Source organism: Macrotis lagotis, chromosome 1, assembly GCF_037893015.1.
Source record: "Macrotis lagotis isolate mMagLag1 chromosome 1, bilby.v1.9.chrom.fasta, whole genome shotgun sequence".
In the NCBI taxonomy this organism is placed as follows: domain Eukaryota; kingdom Metazoa; phylum Chordata; class Mammalia; order Peramelemorphia; family Peramelidae; genus Macrotis; species Macrotis lagotis.
In genome coordinates, this window is record NC_133658.1 from 911,588,807 (window position 1) to 911,605,637 (window position 16,831).

The 16,831-nt window shown below is 40.8% G+C and overlaps 1 protein-coding gene across 1 annotated transcript in view; it reads left to right on the forward strand.

Annotated features, from left to right (window-relative positions):
• The window catches only part of LOC141509759 (uncharacterized), a 36,283-nt gene extending 19,930 nt beyond the window's left edge, over window positions 1-16,353 (forward strand). Inside the window, exons 4-6 of the mRNA XM_074219529.1 lie at window positions 7,811-7,937; window positions 12,461-12,556; window positions 14,368-16,353. Of these exons, the coding sequence (XP_074075630.1) occupies window positions 7,811-7,937; window positions 12,461-12,556; window positions 14,368-16,265 (2,121 nt within the window). The 3' untranslated portion in view covers window positions 16,266-16,353. The remainder of the gene's footprint in view (window positions 1-7,810; window positions 7,938-12,460; window positions 12,557-14,367) is intronic.
• Window positions 16,354-16,831: the final 478 nt, after the last annotated feature.

A 16,831-nucleotide genomic window follows, 5' to 3' on the forward strand; every position in this document is an offset into this window, starting at 1 on the left:
CCAGATATGAATCAGGATGACTGGAGATGGTCTTGGATATGAGGTAATCAGAGTTAAGTGACTTGCCCAAGGTCACACGTGTATGAGGTCAGATTTGAACTCAAATTCTCCTAACTTCAGGGTAACCCTAACCCACTGTATTGATGATAGAAAGCCATTACCAGACTAGTGGTCTCCTTTTATGCCTAGATGATGTAGATTTCCATTTTTGTAATGATAGATTCTTTTACTTTTTTCCGTGTTTGGAAATGTGTAAGGGGTGTGGAATGTATAATCATGTAGGAATGAAGGAGTTCCCTATTTTGTATGGAATTTTAAGCAAAAATTTCAGTGTGGGCATATACTCTAGAGTTGATAACCTCTGGCAACTCATCTCTGACAGCTATCAAAAAAAGGGCAACTCGACCAGTGTCAGAATAAAAGACTGTGAAATAAGTACAGGTTTTTAGTGTGTCAGTTACTTGTCTGTAATAGGTCAAATTATGAATTTTTTTGAATGTAAAAATGAGTATTACAAGAAATCATGCAGATAGATGTTTAATACTATTGATTGCCTTTATTTTTACTAATAGACTAGATATTGGGGAGGGGAGGGAGAAGAGTCAATGGCTACTCTAAGTCTACAAATTTAAGTGAATGGAAATATAATATTAGCTAGTAAAAATAAACAGTTAAATATAATTACTGTGTGCTAAATGCTTTCTAGTTATCTATTTTGGGGGGGTTGTTTTTTTTGGGGGGGGGGCAGTGGAGTTAAGCAACTTGCCCAGGGTCACACAGCTAGGTAATTATTAAATGTCTGAAGCCGGATTTGAACTCCTGTCCTTCTGAATCCAGGGCCAGTGCTCTATCCACTGTGCCACCCAGCTGCCCCTTTAGTTATCTATTATAAAATACCTTTACTCTTAGTTTGCTAGCATTAAAGCCAATAAACAATTATATCTATCAGTAGAAATCGGGGGAAGTCCTTAATTTTAAAAATTATTTTTATTTTTAATATCACGGTTCTTTCCAAATGATTCCACTCAATAAAATCCTTTTTCATAAGCAGAAACAAATCAACCAGTAAACATTTATTAAGCTCCTTCTATAAATGAAGCATTGTGTTAAGTGCAGTAAATACAAAAGAAACAAAAAAGAAGTCCCTGCCTTCAAGGAGACTACAGTCTAACCTAGGAGACAACTTGCAAACAAGTATGTCCAAACTGTCACAGGATAAATAGGAAATAAAGAGAGGGAAGGTTGAAGAATTCAGAGAGCTTGGGGAATACCTTCCATAGAAACCAATTAAACCCTTTAGCAAGCCTGATAGAATGTGAAAGATTTGGCGCCTGTATTGTATCACCTCGCCACATAGATGAGAGAAGTATCTTGACCACCAGTTTTGTGGATCCAAGATTAGACATTGTGTAGAATTTGAACTCTCCGGTCTGTTGATAAAGTCTTCATGTAGTTATTGAGTAAATCATTTTCCTGGTTCAGTTTCAGCAATAGTTCATTTGTATTCTTTTATTTATTTATTTTTAAATGACATCTGAATGACCCAACCTTCAGTTCTCCTATTGTGACTCTCTCCCAGGTCTGTGTCCAGGTCAGCTTTCTTCTCCTCACCATCTCTTAGTGACCTCTTCTAGTTCCACTCCTCATCCCATCTATCTACCAGCTCTGACCTCTCTCTTGAACATACCAAGCCTCCAGGTTCCCATTCAACATATAGACCTAATTGTTCTTTTGGTGTCTCAAACTCAAAAGGTACAAAAGAGAATTCTTTTTCATGCTGCCTGAGCAACCCTCCCTTCCTCTCTCTGGTGACAGGCACCTTGGCATCAAGGTCCTATCACCATGGGCAACTAGGTCGACAGTAGATGGAGTGCCAAGACTGAGTTAAGACCTGAATTCAAATTTGACCTTTGGCACCTCCTCGCTGAGTGACCTTACACTAGTCATTTAACCTTTGTCTGCCTCCCATTTCCTCAAATAGTAGATGCAGGTAATGATGCCAGGCAACTGCCTCCAAGGGATATTGTGAGGACATCAGATCGGCCCTATGTAAAGGCATATATGCTGTTGATGATGACTGTTAACTTACCATTCTCTCAAATTTGCCTTCGTGAAGTCCTCCATTATTCTTCCCTCTCACCACCCCTTCTCCCCATATCATCTGATTCCACTCTGCCACATCTCTGCCATCCCCCCCTTCACTCTCAGACCACTGTCCCAAGGAAGCCTTTATTGCCACCCCCCATCCCAGCTGCAGCCTCGTGATCTCTTCTCTCCCTCTCCAGCCCATCCTCTTCATTATTGCCACCATCATCTTCCTAACACACATTCCTCTGCTCAAAACTCTGATCAGTTCCTTGCTGCTGCTTGGAGGCTGTTTGTGGCCCTGCCTCCCTTCCCAGACTGATCACTTGCCATTTCCCAGAGAACCCCTTATCCTCCTCCAGTGTAGTCCCATCTCCACAGCGGCATCCCTAGTTTGGAATGCGTTTCTTCATCTCCATTTTGCAAAAGCTTCTTGTTCGTTCTCAGCTCAGCATGAAGTCTTTCTTGGTCTTCTCCAAGTATTCAGTTCTTTGTCTTCTCAAATTACTTTGTCATCTGTGAGTAGGTTATATCCCTCTAGTAGAATGGAAGCTCTTTGAGGGGAGGGACTGTGTTGAAGGAATGTCTTGATATCAAGAGCCTCGGAGTGTGTGGCACATACAAGGATCTTGTGATGGTCCAGTAAGATAATATCTATAAAGCACTTAGCAAGTGTTTCAATGCCACTTACTAATAATAATTTTGTTATTATTTGTGTTATTATTATCCCATCACTTCCAAGCTTTCTAACGTAACCCTACAAAACTCAAACAATGCTTCTAAAACCAGTTGGGGTGTACTGATAAATGTTTAACAGTGGTGGCAAATGTTTGCACATGGTTAAGTTTTTAAATTTTCATTATTCATTTAATTTTCATTAATTTAGCAGTGGATTCACTAATTGGGTGATTTTGTAATTTCATTAGCTGCATCAAAGGAGAGCAAAAATATCAAAATCCTAGTGAAATTTATTGAAGGACAGTTTTTGACAGCCAGCTGAGGATGATCTTCTCTTCAGGCCCTGAAGCTTAGAGCAGATAGGTGGTGCAGTGGATAGAGCACTGTCCTGAAGTCAGGAGATGCTGAGTTCCAATCCAGCTTCAGACATTTACTATCTGTGTGTGACCCTGATCAAGGCACTTAACCCCAATTGAATCCAAAAACAAACAGAAAGAGCAGCATTTATTGTATTAATGGACAACCAAGTGATTCAGTGGAGAGCACTGGTCCTAAAGTCAGGAGGTCCTGAGTTCAAATCCAGCCCCAGACAGTGGTCACTTATTAGCTTATGTGACACTGGGCAAGTCACTTATCCTTGCCTGCCTCTCATCTAGTCATTCTGATTCCTATCTGGCCACTGAACCCAGATGACTCTGTAGGAACAAGTGAGGCTGGTGACTTAGCACAGCCCCCCACACTCAAAATCCAATTCATATGCTTGTCATGGCATCACCTCCCTGATGACATTTTCTTCTTCGAGAATGAAGGACAAACATGAAAAATCATCAGGTGATCCACCAAACAATAAATAAAGCCCTGAGCTGTAGCATTTGTATTTTTGAATGTAAAGACCCACCCAAGAAAGTTTAACAACGGGCTGACCTAAAGGTGACACAGCCTATTTACCTATCTAATTTAGCTTTAACCACCTCCTATATCCTATATATACAATTTGCTTCTCTCCCAAGTGCACTCATTGTACTTTTTTTAAATTTAGAATTTTTAGAATTTTCTACTTTCCTGTTGGCCAAACATCTTGCTCCAAACATCTGTCTGCCAAAAATAACTACATTTCTACTACAGCCACACAGCCAGGAGAACATAGTGGCCACTTAATAAATGTTGGAGAATACAATTTGACTTGATAGAACAAAATGTAGTTTAAAATCATAAGGTTTTCTCCTATATTAAGGTCCGTTCAGTGACCCTCTGATTATTCATCAAAAGGATGGCATGATGCAGAGATGGACATAAGCTTCCCAGAGTTCTTTGGCTTTGTCCTGGGGAATGCCCCATGCCAGGCTGGTGAGGCCCTCCAAGTGTTACTCTTTCCCAGAGATGTTGTGCTGACTCTGCTAAACCACTTAAGTGAGATCCCTACTTTCTCCAGATATCAACCTAACAGGACAGACAGCCACAATTTAGAGGATGACAAATGTCTCTTGTTCAGAATTCAGAATTTGAATGACCCAGCCCAGTGAATGGGGATATTATTTTCATCTATCTCAGATGAGCATTGCTGATGGGCATTCATACAGATTGAATTTGGGGAATGACCTAGTGTTTTCCATGATCCCCCACACAAAAAAGCCATCTTTTCAACACAACCGTCTCAAACCAAGCTGCATGTTTAAGAATGTTGAAATATGACATTCTCAATAACAAAGATGGGGTGATCCAAAGGGAATGGGAAAGCTGTATGGTAGGCGGAAGAAGGCCACACCATTCTTCCACTGGTGATGTCAGTGGGAAGAATGGCACAGAAATCTTAGATAGGAAAGGATGTGGGCCAGTCATGTAGAAAGAGCAAAGGGTCTATGAGATGGACCTTCTGTGGAGAATCTTTGAAATAACAGAAACAGATTTTCCATGGGATAAGAAAATCTGAATGAATGGCGTAATTGGGTGGTGCAGTGGATAGAGCACTGGCCCTGGAGGCAGAAGGACCTGAGTTCAATTCTAGCCTCAGATACTTAATACTTAATTGTGTGATCTTGAGCAAGTCACTTAAACCCATTGACTTCCAAAAAGGAAAAAAAGATTGAATGGGGTGCAATGGTATTCCTGAAAATACTCAATTCAAGATCACATGACATTTCCATTCCTGGTAATTGTGCTAGTATTTGGACATTTTTTGAAAAGCAATAGCAGGGGCGACTAGGTGGCGCAGTGGATAAAGCACTGGCCCTGGAGTCAGGAGTACCTGGGTTCAAATCCGGTCTCAGACACTTAATAATTACCTAGCTGTGTGGCCTTGGGCAAGCCACTTAACCCCATTGCCTGGCAAAAAATCTTAAAAAAAAAAAAGAAAAGAAAAGTAATAGCAGCAGTAAATAGCCTTGCTTTCTTTTAACTTCTTATAATATTAATGGCATTGCTTCAGATATTTTGTCACTGCAAATAATGTTGGCTCTTGGTTTCGGCCCTGCATTATTAAGAACTGATCTCACTACCTCATGTTTTGTTTTGGTTTGTTTTCTATTTTGTTCTTCCCAAATGTTTGTTGTTTTGGTCACTGCTTTTTCTGCATATATTACTTAGAGAGTCAGCTTAGGAGTCTTGTTTCAAGACTAGAGATCTAGCCTCTGATCCAGGATGATCTTGGGTTCAGATTCTGCATCTGAAGCATCTTGGCTGTGTGAGCCTGCCAAGATTTAACTTCTCAGTGATTTGGACAGGTTTCTAAGACTATGAATTGCAGGGAAGATGACAACTTGCATTGATGGAGGGGGTTTCCAATTCCATGTAACACACACACACATACATACCTATAGACATACATACATACTGCAGGCACACATCGTGCAGTTCTGTGGAGCCTTGGTAAGACCCAGAAGTCTAGAATAAATGTAGTTAAGTTACTTTTGGTAGACAGATGGAGCAAGATGTATGACCAACAGGAAAGTAGAAAATTCTAAAAATTATGAATTAAAAAAAAAAAGTAAAATCAGTGCACTTTGGGGAGAAATAAATTGTATATAGGCTTATAGGAGGTGGTTAAAGGTCAATTATTTAGGTAAATTATTATGTCCTGATAGTTACTACTAAAAAGTATATTTTATTTAGTGGTATAAGCTTGTATACTTGTAAAGCTTTGTATGTAACAGAAATAATATAGTTTAGTACATGACAGTAAAGAGCTCATTAATTCATTTGGAGGCTCATAAAGATTTTAGAAATGAAGAGGTGAGCAAGTTCTCCTATCTGTGACCCTCACCATTTAGTAGCAGATTACCCATTTGCAGATGGGGTTAAGTGACTTGCCCAAGTCCACGCAGCTGGGTAATTATTAAGTGTCTGAGGCCAGATTTGAACTCAGGTCCTCCTGATATACATCTGTGCATCTGGTGGCTTGCTCAAGGCCACACAGGTAATTATTAAGTGTCTGAGGCTGGATTTGAACTCAGATACCCCTGACTCCAGGGCCAGTGCTCTATCCACTGCACCCCCTAGCTGTCCCCCATTTGGGTGATTTTTGTCAACTACGTTGACAACTATATGTTGTTAATTACAACAAAGGGGACCACAAAACTTCAAAATCCTAGTGAAATTTATTGAAGGATGGTTTTTTGGACAGCCAGCTGAGGATGGTCTCCTCTTCAGACCATGGTATCCTATTGTTTTTCTAGTCTGCACCTTACATTGCATCTGTAGGCAGTGTTTCACGTTGATTATGTGGCTCACATGACTTTTTGTTCTCAGAGCAGTTTGTGGATGGTGGCCCTTGCAAAGACTGCTCCCTTCCTTTTTTCCTTCTATTCATAATGAACCACGTTTCTGACACTTTAGTTATGCCTCCTCAGATGTAAGGTTTCCAGTGATTCTATGTAATTGCTTGGCCTACAGTATGGGGGTGGCAAGCACAGGACAGATTGTTTTATTCCATCAAGGTCTCTTAAACTGAAAGAATTTGAGAACAACATTGCCCATCATCCCAGAAAGCAAAGTATCATAAAACACTCTTCTGCCAGGGCCTGAAATGAGAATTATTTGTGAAGTCTGATTTTTGGAGACAAAGAAAAAGCTTTATAGATATGAAGAACAGCAGTTAGAATCAATAAACTGCATAGTTCAGCAAGAAACAAAGTCTGGAGTCAATGTTAATTCTAAAATTCTATTTTCAAACTAGCTGAGTTCCCTTATCCTTAATTAATCAATTATTGGCAAAGTAGTAATCTCTAGGCTTGTTTCCAACTGAATAACAAGCAACGACAACAGGACTCTTCATCCAGGGGATTTCAGCTTTCTCTTGAGATTTTGCACGTTGAAACAAGCTTGGATTTTCAAAGGGGGAAAGGGTCCCGCAATTATAACTATCCAGGGGATGCTTCCATGCCCTTCATTTAACGCACAAAAGGGCATGGAAGCAATGTTATTGTTGTAACTCTGGATTTTCTCAAGGGAGGCATGTATGCAATCCTAATTGTCAATGAGAAAATTCCAATTCATATCCAAAAGGGCACAAGGTCATGAATATTCACATAGGCATGTATATGTTCATTTTCTGAGAGATTCTCCCTCATCTTCACTAAAGAAGCCTAGTAGCACATTGAGAAAAATCCTAAATAATAAATTGATCTTCATATTCCCTATACAAAGCCAAACATTTAGTCTTGGCAGATACTGATTGACTAGCCTCAATAATTCTCTAAGGTTACTTCCTGATTTACAAATCCTATAGCATTATGGCAGCGATTCATTGTGATGGAAAATGAACTTTGATGATGAGGTTATACATCTAACTTCAAGATGAATCTTGCTTGAATTTGTGCTTAGATTAGGGGGGTTAATTAAAGGAAGGTTATTTCTTGGGATTCACATTGCGAGCTAAGTTTGTCAGAGGTGGGGGGGGGTGGAGAATAAACCAAAAAGGCAACAATTCCAGAGTGACCAGTAAACATTTAGGGGAGTTCACTCGGGACCCTGATCATTGTCCTTACCTCTCCCCACATCATGTAAGGGCAGAAGGAGCCCCAAATAAGTAGCAATATGTTTTCTATTTCAGGAATCAGTCACTTTCAAGGATGTTTCTGTGGACTTTACTCGGGAAGAGTGGGGACAACTGGACCCTGCTCAGAAGAGCTTATACAGGGATGTGATGCTGGAGAACTACAAGAACCTAGTCTCCTTGGGTAAGGATGGCTTCTTTCTGTTCCCATTTTCTAAAGTTTGGGGTGGGCAAAAGGATCTGACTTTCCTTAGCTGAGTCTTGGGGATGTTAAGATTTCAAGGCACAGCTTCCCTGGAGAAGCTTACTTTCTTTTTTTTTTAAGGTTTTTGCAAGGCAAATAGGGTTAAGTGACTTGCCCAAGGCCACACACCTAAGGAATTATTAAATGTCTGAGGTCCTCCTGATTCCAGAGCCGATGCTTTATCCACTGTGCCACCTAGCCACCCCAAAGCTTACTTTCAGTATTTAGATTTGAACAGTTACACTAAGAAGTAAATGCAAGGTAATAGGGGGTGGGAGAGATAGCACCTGAGCTAAACCTTGAGAGCCACTAGACATACTAAGAAGCAGAAATGAGGATTCTACAACTCTTTATAAATGGTTTCCCAGAAGCCCCTTCATAGACAATCACAAAATGATGCAGTTGGGACAGCTAGGTGGCACAGTGGATGGAGCTCCAGTCCTGAAGTCAGGAGGACTTGAGTTCAATTCCAGCTTCAGACACTTAATAATTACATAGCTGTGTGACCCTGGGAATGTCACTTAACCCCATTGACTTGCAAAAACCAAAAACTTTTTAAAACTTAAAACAAATAAAATGATCCAATCCTTGCTCAACATAGAGAATCTCACAAAGCCATGCAAGTCATGATCTTCAAATCTCTGAGCCTACCTCAAGCACATCTGAAACTTCCAAACTAGCAACAGTATGCATATCCCCAAAGTTATCAAGTCTTTGAAAGATGTCTTATTAAAGAAATAGTTTATTCTTTTCCATTGATATAACAGTGTATGGTGATGTTTAGCCCAGGTCAACTGGGTGGGGGGGCCATCACAGACCCAATTGACCATAAAAGAATACTGAATTCTTAATAGCACATGCTCAGAAATGTAGAAAATCTCAAGGGTTTGATTCAGTTTCTCTCTTCCTTGAGTAGATACTTGTCTCTAAAACCCCAAAACTGCACAGAGATAGAGTCAATATATCTATAAGCACCCTTTGCCACACTGATCTGATACTTCCAGAAGAGAAAGAAATTATTCCTAGGGCAAAAGAGATTACTCCAAAGGGGAAAAAAGATAGTCCTCAAAGGAATTGGAGAAGTAAAAACTTATAGTGTGGTAGGTAATAAGTATAATATTACACATTCCAATATACACTTGGATTGTTATCCTCTTTGCTCAAAGCGTCATGTGAAGAACCATACTACTTCTAGGGTCTCCCCCTCTCCTACATTTGGATAAGCTTTCTCTGAGGAAATTTTTCTGTAGTTCAAATCTCAATGTGCTTTTTTGAAGCTTCTGCCCATTATCCTTCCGTTATCTAGGGCCAAGATGAAAAACTCAACTCTTTCCACATGAGAATCCCTCATAGACTTAAAGATAACTCAGGCCTTCAAGCAGATATCTTTTTGCAGATCATTTTTCCAGCCCTATTCTTTCTCCTGAATTCCAGTCATCCATTCTCAACTGCCTTTAGGAAATTTCCACCTAGATATCTTTCACTCAAAACCAACAAAACAATTCACTATCTCCTCCCCCTCAATACATCCTTTTTCATAATGTCCTTGTTACCATTGAGGGTACCACCATTCCTTCCAGTCACCCAGATGGGCAATCTCAGAGTCATTGACAACTCTTTGATCTCCCTCATCTCATATGCATCATTTGCAAGTTTTGTTATTAGTACCTCCATAATGTCTTTCCCATCCATTCCTTCTTCAGCAATGATGCTGCTGCTGATGATGTTTGTCCTTTGTTCTCTAAGAAAACCACAACTTCAGGGAGGTGATGCCATGACATGAGCCATGACATGAATTGGATTTGACTGAGGGGATTATGCTAAGTCACCAACCTCACTTTCTCCTTCAGAGCCATCTGGGTCCAGTGGTCAAATATGAATAAGAACTCCTGGAGATGGCCCTGGATGCGAGGCAATCAGGGTGAAGTGACTTGCCCCAAGTCACACAGCTAATGAGTACTAAGTGTTTGAGACCAGATTTGAACTCCTGTCTTTCTGACTCCAAGGCCAGTGCTCTATCCACTGTACCACCTAGGTGCCCTATTCCCTCTTTAGCACACACATGGCCTTATTCAAATCCTCTTCACCGCTCACCTGGACTCTGTCGGGAGCTTCAAAACTAGTCTTCCTGCCTCTCATCTCAGGTCTTCTGAGTCCACATCTAGTCATTCCATCCTCTCTGCCACTGACTTGTGTTTAAAGAGCTATCAACTTCTGCCCATTGTCTGTCTGTTATCTAGGGCCAAGATGAAAAACTCGGCTCTTTCCACATGAGGACCCCTCATAGACATCAACTCAGGCCTTCAAGTAGATAACTCTTTGCAGATCATTTTCCCAGCTCTGTTCTTTCTCCTGAACTCCAGTCAGGTGGCAATATTATAGCTATGTATGTGACCTTGGGCAAGTCACTTAACCCTGACTTCCTTGCATCCAGGGCCATCTCCAGTCATCTTGATCCATATCTGGCCACTGGACGCAGATGGCTCTGGAGGAGAAAATGAGGCTGGTGACTTAGCACAGCTCTCCCTTACTCAAATCCAATTCAGGTCATGGCATCACCTCCCTGATGTCATTGTCCTCTTCGAAAATGAAGGGGAAACAACATCCATCATTAACCTGGGGTCTCTGAATTTGGATGAGAACTTAATTATATTTTCCCTCCACTAATCTAACTAAAATTTAACATTTACTTCAGTTATAAATATAGACAACAAACCTTACCTGACTACCCAACTAGTACCTGACCTAGAGTACAGAAAAGAGAAGAGGACCTATGACAGAACTTTAGGAGAAGATGTGCGTGCTAATGGTGAATCTCCAGGAAAGGAGGCTGACCTTCCCCACCTAGCCTCTTCCTATCTTCCCATGCTTCAGCTGCTTCTGTCTCATATTCTCTGATCCAGCCCCATTGGCCTCCTTATGAGGCACATGACATTCCATTTCCCATCTCCTTGGAAGGATGCTCTGCCCCCTTACCTCTGCCTCTTCATTTTCCTGGCCTCCTTCAAGACTCAGCTCAGACTCTCCCTCCTGCAGGAAGGTTTTTCCCAGTCCTACCCACTGCCAACATCTTTTTTCTGGGCTAACCTTCTTGATAGTCTGTATAGTTAGTTATTTTCATGGTGTCTCCCCCCATAAGTCCTTGAGGACGGGGCTGTACTTTTTCCTTTCTTTATATTCTCAGCACTTAGCACAATATTTGGCAAATAGGAAGTGCTTAATGAATATGTATTGACTTGACTGACTAGGAGAAGCAAGAAGAAGGAGCAAAACCATGGATGCCCAGAAAGCAAAGTATATGTGGGAAGAGAAGATGGTAGGCATAAGCTGTTAGTCATAAGGAGTGAAAATATTGGACTAAATAATGATAAGACCATTGTAACCTAGAAGAGAGTTTCATTATAGCTGGAAGCCAGAATGATGCCTGAGGTAAAGATGAGACATTAGGAAGTGGAAGGATTAATCTAGACATCCATCTCTATGACCTTGTCTGTGAAGGGGAGAGACATCTTAAATGAATTGTATGGCTGCATGAAGATTTCTTAAGGACCCAAGAGCCCTGGGTATGTTTCTCCTTAACAAGGAAGGAGTCAGGATTTTGATGATGAAAATGAGAAGATGTGATTGACGGGCCAAGCTCCCAGTAGAAATAGGATATCAAAAGAAATAGAGAAGTTAGCACTGGCCAAGAGGAAGCCCCAGAAATATGGGCAGAAGAAGGGAAAATGAGGGATAACTGTATGGTGTTTTGAAGTGTGGTCTAGGGGAGAAGACAAAGGCAAGAGACAAAAGTGTTAGTGCAAACTGGCAGCCTCCTTGTGTTTCGGGGCCATAGCCTCAGTCAATAAATTGTTAGTACTATGTGCTAGCAATGTACTAAGTTCTGAGGATACCAATAAATGCAAATATAAGGTCCCTATCCCCCCAGAGGTCACAGTCTTTTGGGGGAGCAACATGTGAATAGTGAGGCACACAGGATGTAGACAGAGCAGATGAAAGGTCATCTCCCAGGGAAGGTATTAGCGGGTAGAGGAGGAGTGTGGGCTAAGACAGGAGGACTTGAGTGAGTCTCAGAGGGGAGCAAAATGAAGAGGCACATCAGACATGAAAGATAAGGAGGGAACATGAAAGGTCATATTAAGGGACAGCAAATCAACCAGTGTTACAGGATTGTAGAGTGTGTGGACAGTATCCTCTTTCACGGACTTGCTCAAATGCTTGAAGAGAGCAATGGCTGGAGATGGTTCTGATCCTAACAGAAAATGAATCGAGTGAACTAATTATCAGATTCCCCACTCCACTCTGCAACCTTGTTTCTTAACAGTGTAATGGGAAGTCTACTTCCCAGGTGCTCGGTGCCCTACACTTCCTTATATGCCCTTTTTCCAGGAGTAGATGGGATTGAGGTTGAATTCTGGATGACTGTTCTCCAGGAACTTTACTGTTTCCTTGTCTATGATCAGGGCTTCAAGTTTTTAAGCCAGATGTGATCACCAAGTTGGAACGAGCAGAAGTACCATGGACACTGGAGAACAAAGTCCTCAGACCCTCCTACCCAGGTAAGTGAAAGAAAACCAACAGATGGAAATTGCCATGAAGAACAACTTTCCAGCTCATTCATCCATTTCAGAAGCATCCCCTCCAAACTACCACCCCCCAAACTCAGGCCTGTGAAGAAGGGTGGAAGTTGTTGGATCTTGATGCTAAAATGACACTTTGTCTCCAGCCTCTGTTCTTCAACCATGAACTGAGATCCTTCCTCCATCCTTTATCATGCAGCCATCTTCCTGGCATCTTTCTCCATGTTCTCTAGACCAAGGTCAAGAGCCATCCTTCTTGGGTATCTGGCTAACCCTTCCATTTACTCTCAGATGCCCAGGCTGTTCTGGTCCCTGAGGACATTGTTCCCATGAGAAGCAGCACAGTCCAGTTGCAACAGCACCAACTTTAGCATCAATCATCAAGGGTTGATTAAGTATTTACCATGTTCCAGTACTTTGCTAAAGCAACAAGGATATATAGGAAGTCAAGATGACAGTCTTCCCTTAGTCTATTAGGAGGAACACTGTGCAAGCAACTACATACATATAAGCTACATGCCAGATAAATCGGAGGTCACCCACTGAGAGCAGACATTCATAGCATCTAATGGTATTGGGAAAGATTTCTAGTAAAAGGTAGGATTTTGGCTGGGACTTGAAGGAAGTTTTCAGGCATGGGTACCAGCCAGGGCACAATTGGGATTTGGAGGGTCACATGTGAGGGGCAGCAAGGAGACCAGTTTCTGGTGCATCAGAGTGGATATAGCAGGGAACCATAATAAGAGCAGAAAGGGAAAAGTCTATCATGGTGGGCTTTCAAAGCTTGAAAGGGATGGCAAGACCAAGTAGCCTGTTACAAGTGACTAGGAGAGAAAGGGTGAGGATCTGTGTTTTAACCCCAAAGCACCTTCATACCTCCATTAATCGCTCTTGATCCTTTGATAGTTTGCATTATCCTTATTAAGAGGAGGCACAATGAGAGTTGGAGTCAGGAGAACCTGAATTCGTGTCCCACTTTTGATTGGAGCTAGTTCCCTTACCCAAGATAAGTCACAGAAGCTCCTTGCCTTTCTTTGTTTTGTACATAGTAGGCACTTCATACATGTTTGTTGATTAACTGACTGATGAACCTTGGCCTATATTTCCTCATATGTAAGATGAGGGGATCGAGCTCAGTGACCTCCACAGATTGTGCCAATTTTAAATCCTCGATCCTTTGGTCTATCAATGTACTACCTAACATCAGCGACTCTTGTCAAGTATTCCCTTCCCCATCTTTCCGGATTGACCTCTCCTCAGTCTTTGTCCTTTTGGTACTTTGGAAATTTTGAATCTTCAGTATGTGTTTTATCCTTTAGATCTGCAAATATGTTGTGCCAGGCACAGACTTAAATACTGGTAACTTCCAGAATGGAACAGAAAAAGCAACTCAGAAACCCAGGTCTTATAGAATCCACCAAAGGAAATACCTAATGCAGGGCTCCATCCAAGAAGGTGGCTTCTCTACGACCGAAGGCAGGAGGCCTGCCTTCATCTTTATAATCAGAGAATTTCTCTAGTGACTGAATAAAGCCAGTGCACTGTCCCATGTTCATTTTATTTGCAGGGTTTCCTGTTGATGTCCCTTCACAGATTTTGACATCCCCCACATGCCTAAGAGCTTATTGTTCACCATTCCTCACTGGTCTCATTAGCTCTTAATAAGTGTCTATTTAAAAGTGAGGACTTGCTTCTAGAAAGGGAACACACACACACACACACACACACACACACACACACACACACAAAATTATACATATTTTTTTTAATTTTAATTTTTCTTCTTTCAGATTGGGAGATGAAGCTTGAGACCAAGGAGGCCATTTCAAAATGGGGCATGTATATGGAAGCTTCATTGCCCGAAAAACTAGAGAGTGATGTTCCCTGGAATTGTACATTGGGACAAGTATGGAGCTATGATGGGAAGTTCAAGAAACAATGCAGTAACCAAGAGAAAGAGTCAAGGGAAGTAACCATCATCCCCAAGAAAATACCCAATGAGATGAGAAGTCAAGCAGGTAATTTCAGAAGGAATTTGGGACAAATGTCATTTCTTGTTGCACAGCAGAATATCGTTACAAAAAAGAGTCTCCATCAATATGATTCAGATGGAAACAACTTTAAACAGTATTCAGAACTAATAAAAAATAATAGAATTTCCCCAGGATCGAAAGCTTATAAATATGAACACAGTAAAGCTTCCAATTCCAATTCACACCTTACTCAATATAATAGAATACCTTCTGTAGAGAAAATCTCTGATTTTGATGAATTTGGAAAAACTTTCCAACAAAAGAAGCATCTTATCCAACCTCAGATAAATCATGCTGGACACAAAGTCTATAAATGTGGTGAATGTGGAAAATTCTTCAGACAGAGCATGCACCTTATTCAGCACCAGAGAATTCACACTGGAGAGAAACCCTATAATTGTAATGAATGTGGGAAAGCCTTCAGACAGAAAATTCACCTCATCCGTCACAAAACTCTGCATAGTGAAGAGAAACCGTTTAAATGTAATCATTGTGGGAAATGCTTCAGTGACAGCTCATCACTCAATGTACATCAGAGAATTCATACTGCAGAAAAACCTTATCATTGTAATGAGTGTGGTAAAGCCTTCAGCCTCAGTCAGTACCTTATTCAGCACCAGCAAATTCACACTACTGAGAAACGTTATAAATGTAGCGAGTGTGGCAAAGCCTTCAGCCTGAGTCAATACCTCATTCGGCATCAGAAGATACATACTGGGGAGAAACCCTATGAATGCAATGAATGTGGGCAAACCTTCACACAGCAGGGAAGTCTCACTCAACATCAGAGAAGCCACGCTGGAGAAAAACCCTATAAATGCAGTGAATGTGGAAAAGCGTTTGGCCGGAGTCTATATCTTACTCGACATCAGCGGATTCACACTGGGGAGAAGCCCCACATATGTGGTGAATGTGGAAAATCCTTTAATGATACTGCAGTCCTTGCTTTACATCAGAGAATTCATACTGGAGAGAAACCTTGCAAATGTAATGTTTGTGGGAAGGCTTTCCGCCACACAAACCAGGTCACTCAGCATCAGAGAATTCATACTGGAGAGAAACCTTATAAATGTAATGAATGTGGGAAAGCTTTCACTCACTGCGCTGGTCTTACTCATCATCAGAGAATTCATACTGGAGAAAAACCCTATAAATGTGATGAATGTGGAAAAGCATTCAAACAGAAAGTTTACTTAACCCAGCATCAGAGAACTCATACTGGAGAGAAACCCTATAAATGTGATGAATGTGGGAAGACCTTCAGACAGTGTTCAGCACTAATTTCTCATAAAAGAACTCATACTGGAGAAAAACCCTATACATGTAGGGAATGTGGAAAGGCCTTTAGTCATAGCTGTAGCCTTACTTTGCATCAGAGAATTCATACTGGAGAAAAACCCTATAAATGTAACGAATGTGGCAAAGCATTTAGCCAAAATATATTCCTTACAAGACATCAGAGAACTCATACTGGGGAAAAACCCTTTAAATGTAGTGAATGTGGGAAAGTATTTAGCCAGAGTATGTCTCTTACCCGGCATCAGAAAACACATACTGGGGAGAAACCCTACAAATGTGATGAATGTGGGAAAGGCTTCATCCAGAAGATACAGTGTATTCAACATCAGAAAATTCATACTGGAGAGAAACCTTAAAAATAAAGCTCATAAAAAAGGTGGCTCATCAGTGCAGATGTATAATCATTCAATATCATAGAATTCATATCGAGATAGAAATGGTCTAAAAGTAATGAGCATTAGATGGCCTTCAAGTGTAGTTTATTCCTCACCATAGATTTCAAAAAAAAAAAATAACAGAATATTTAAAACTTTAGTCTTATTTATCATTTATTGACTAATAAAAAAATATTTATTAAGCACCCATTCTGTTCCACATGCTGGAAATACAAATGCAAAAAATGAAGCCATCCCTGCTCTCAAGAAGCTTACATTCAATAAGATTCAAGAGAACAATTTGATACATGAAACCAAGAAAGAAAAGTAGTTTTCTCTTTCCTGTAATACACGTCTGCCCTAGAGGTTTTTGATATACATATTCCTGAATAGGAAATGCATAGGGCTAAAATTTAATTAAGACCTTTGAGAAATATGGACCTCCAAGGTCACTTGCAGATCTAAATCTATGATTCTGTTACTCATATGAACCGATGCAGACCACACAAGATTCAGGTAATAACATACAACATGATTACCATGAGATA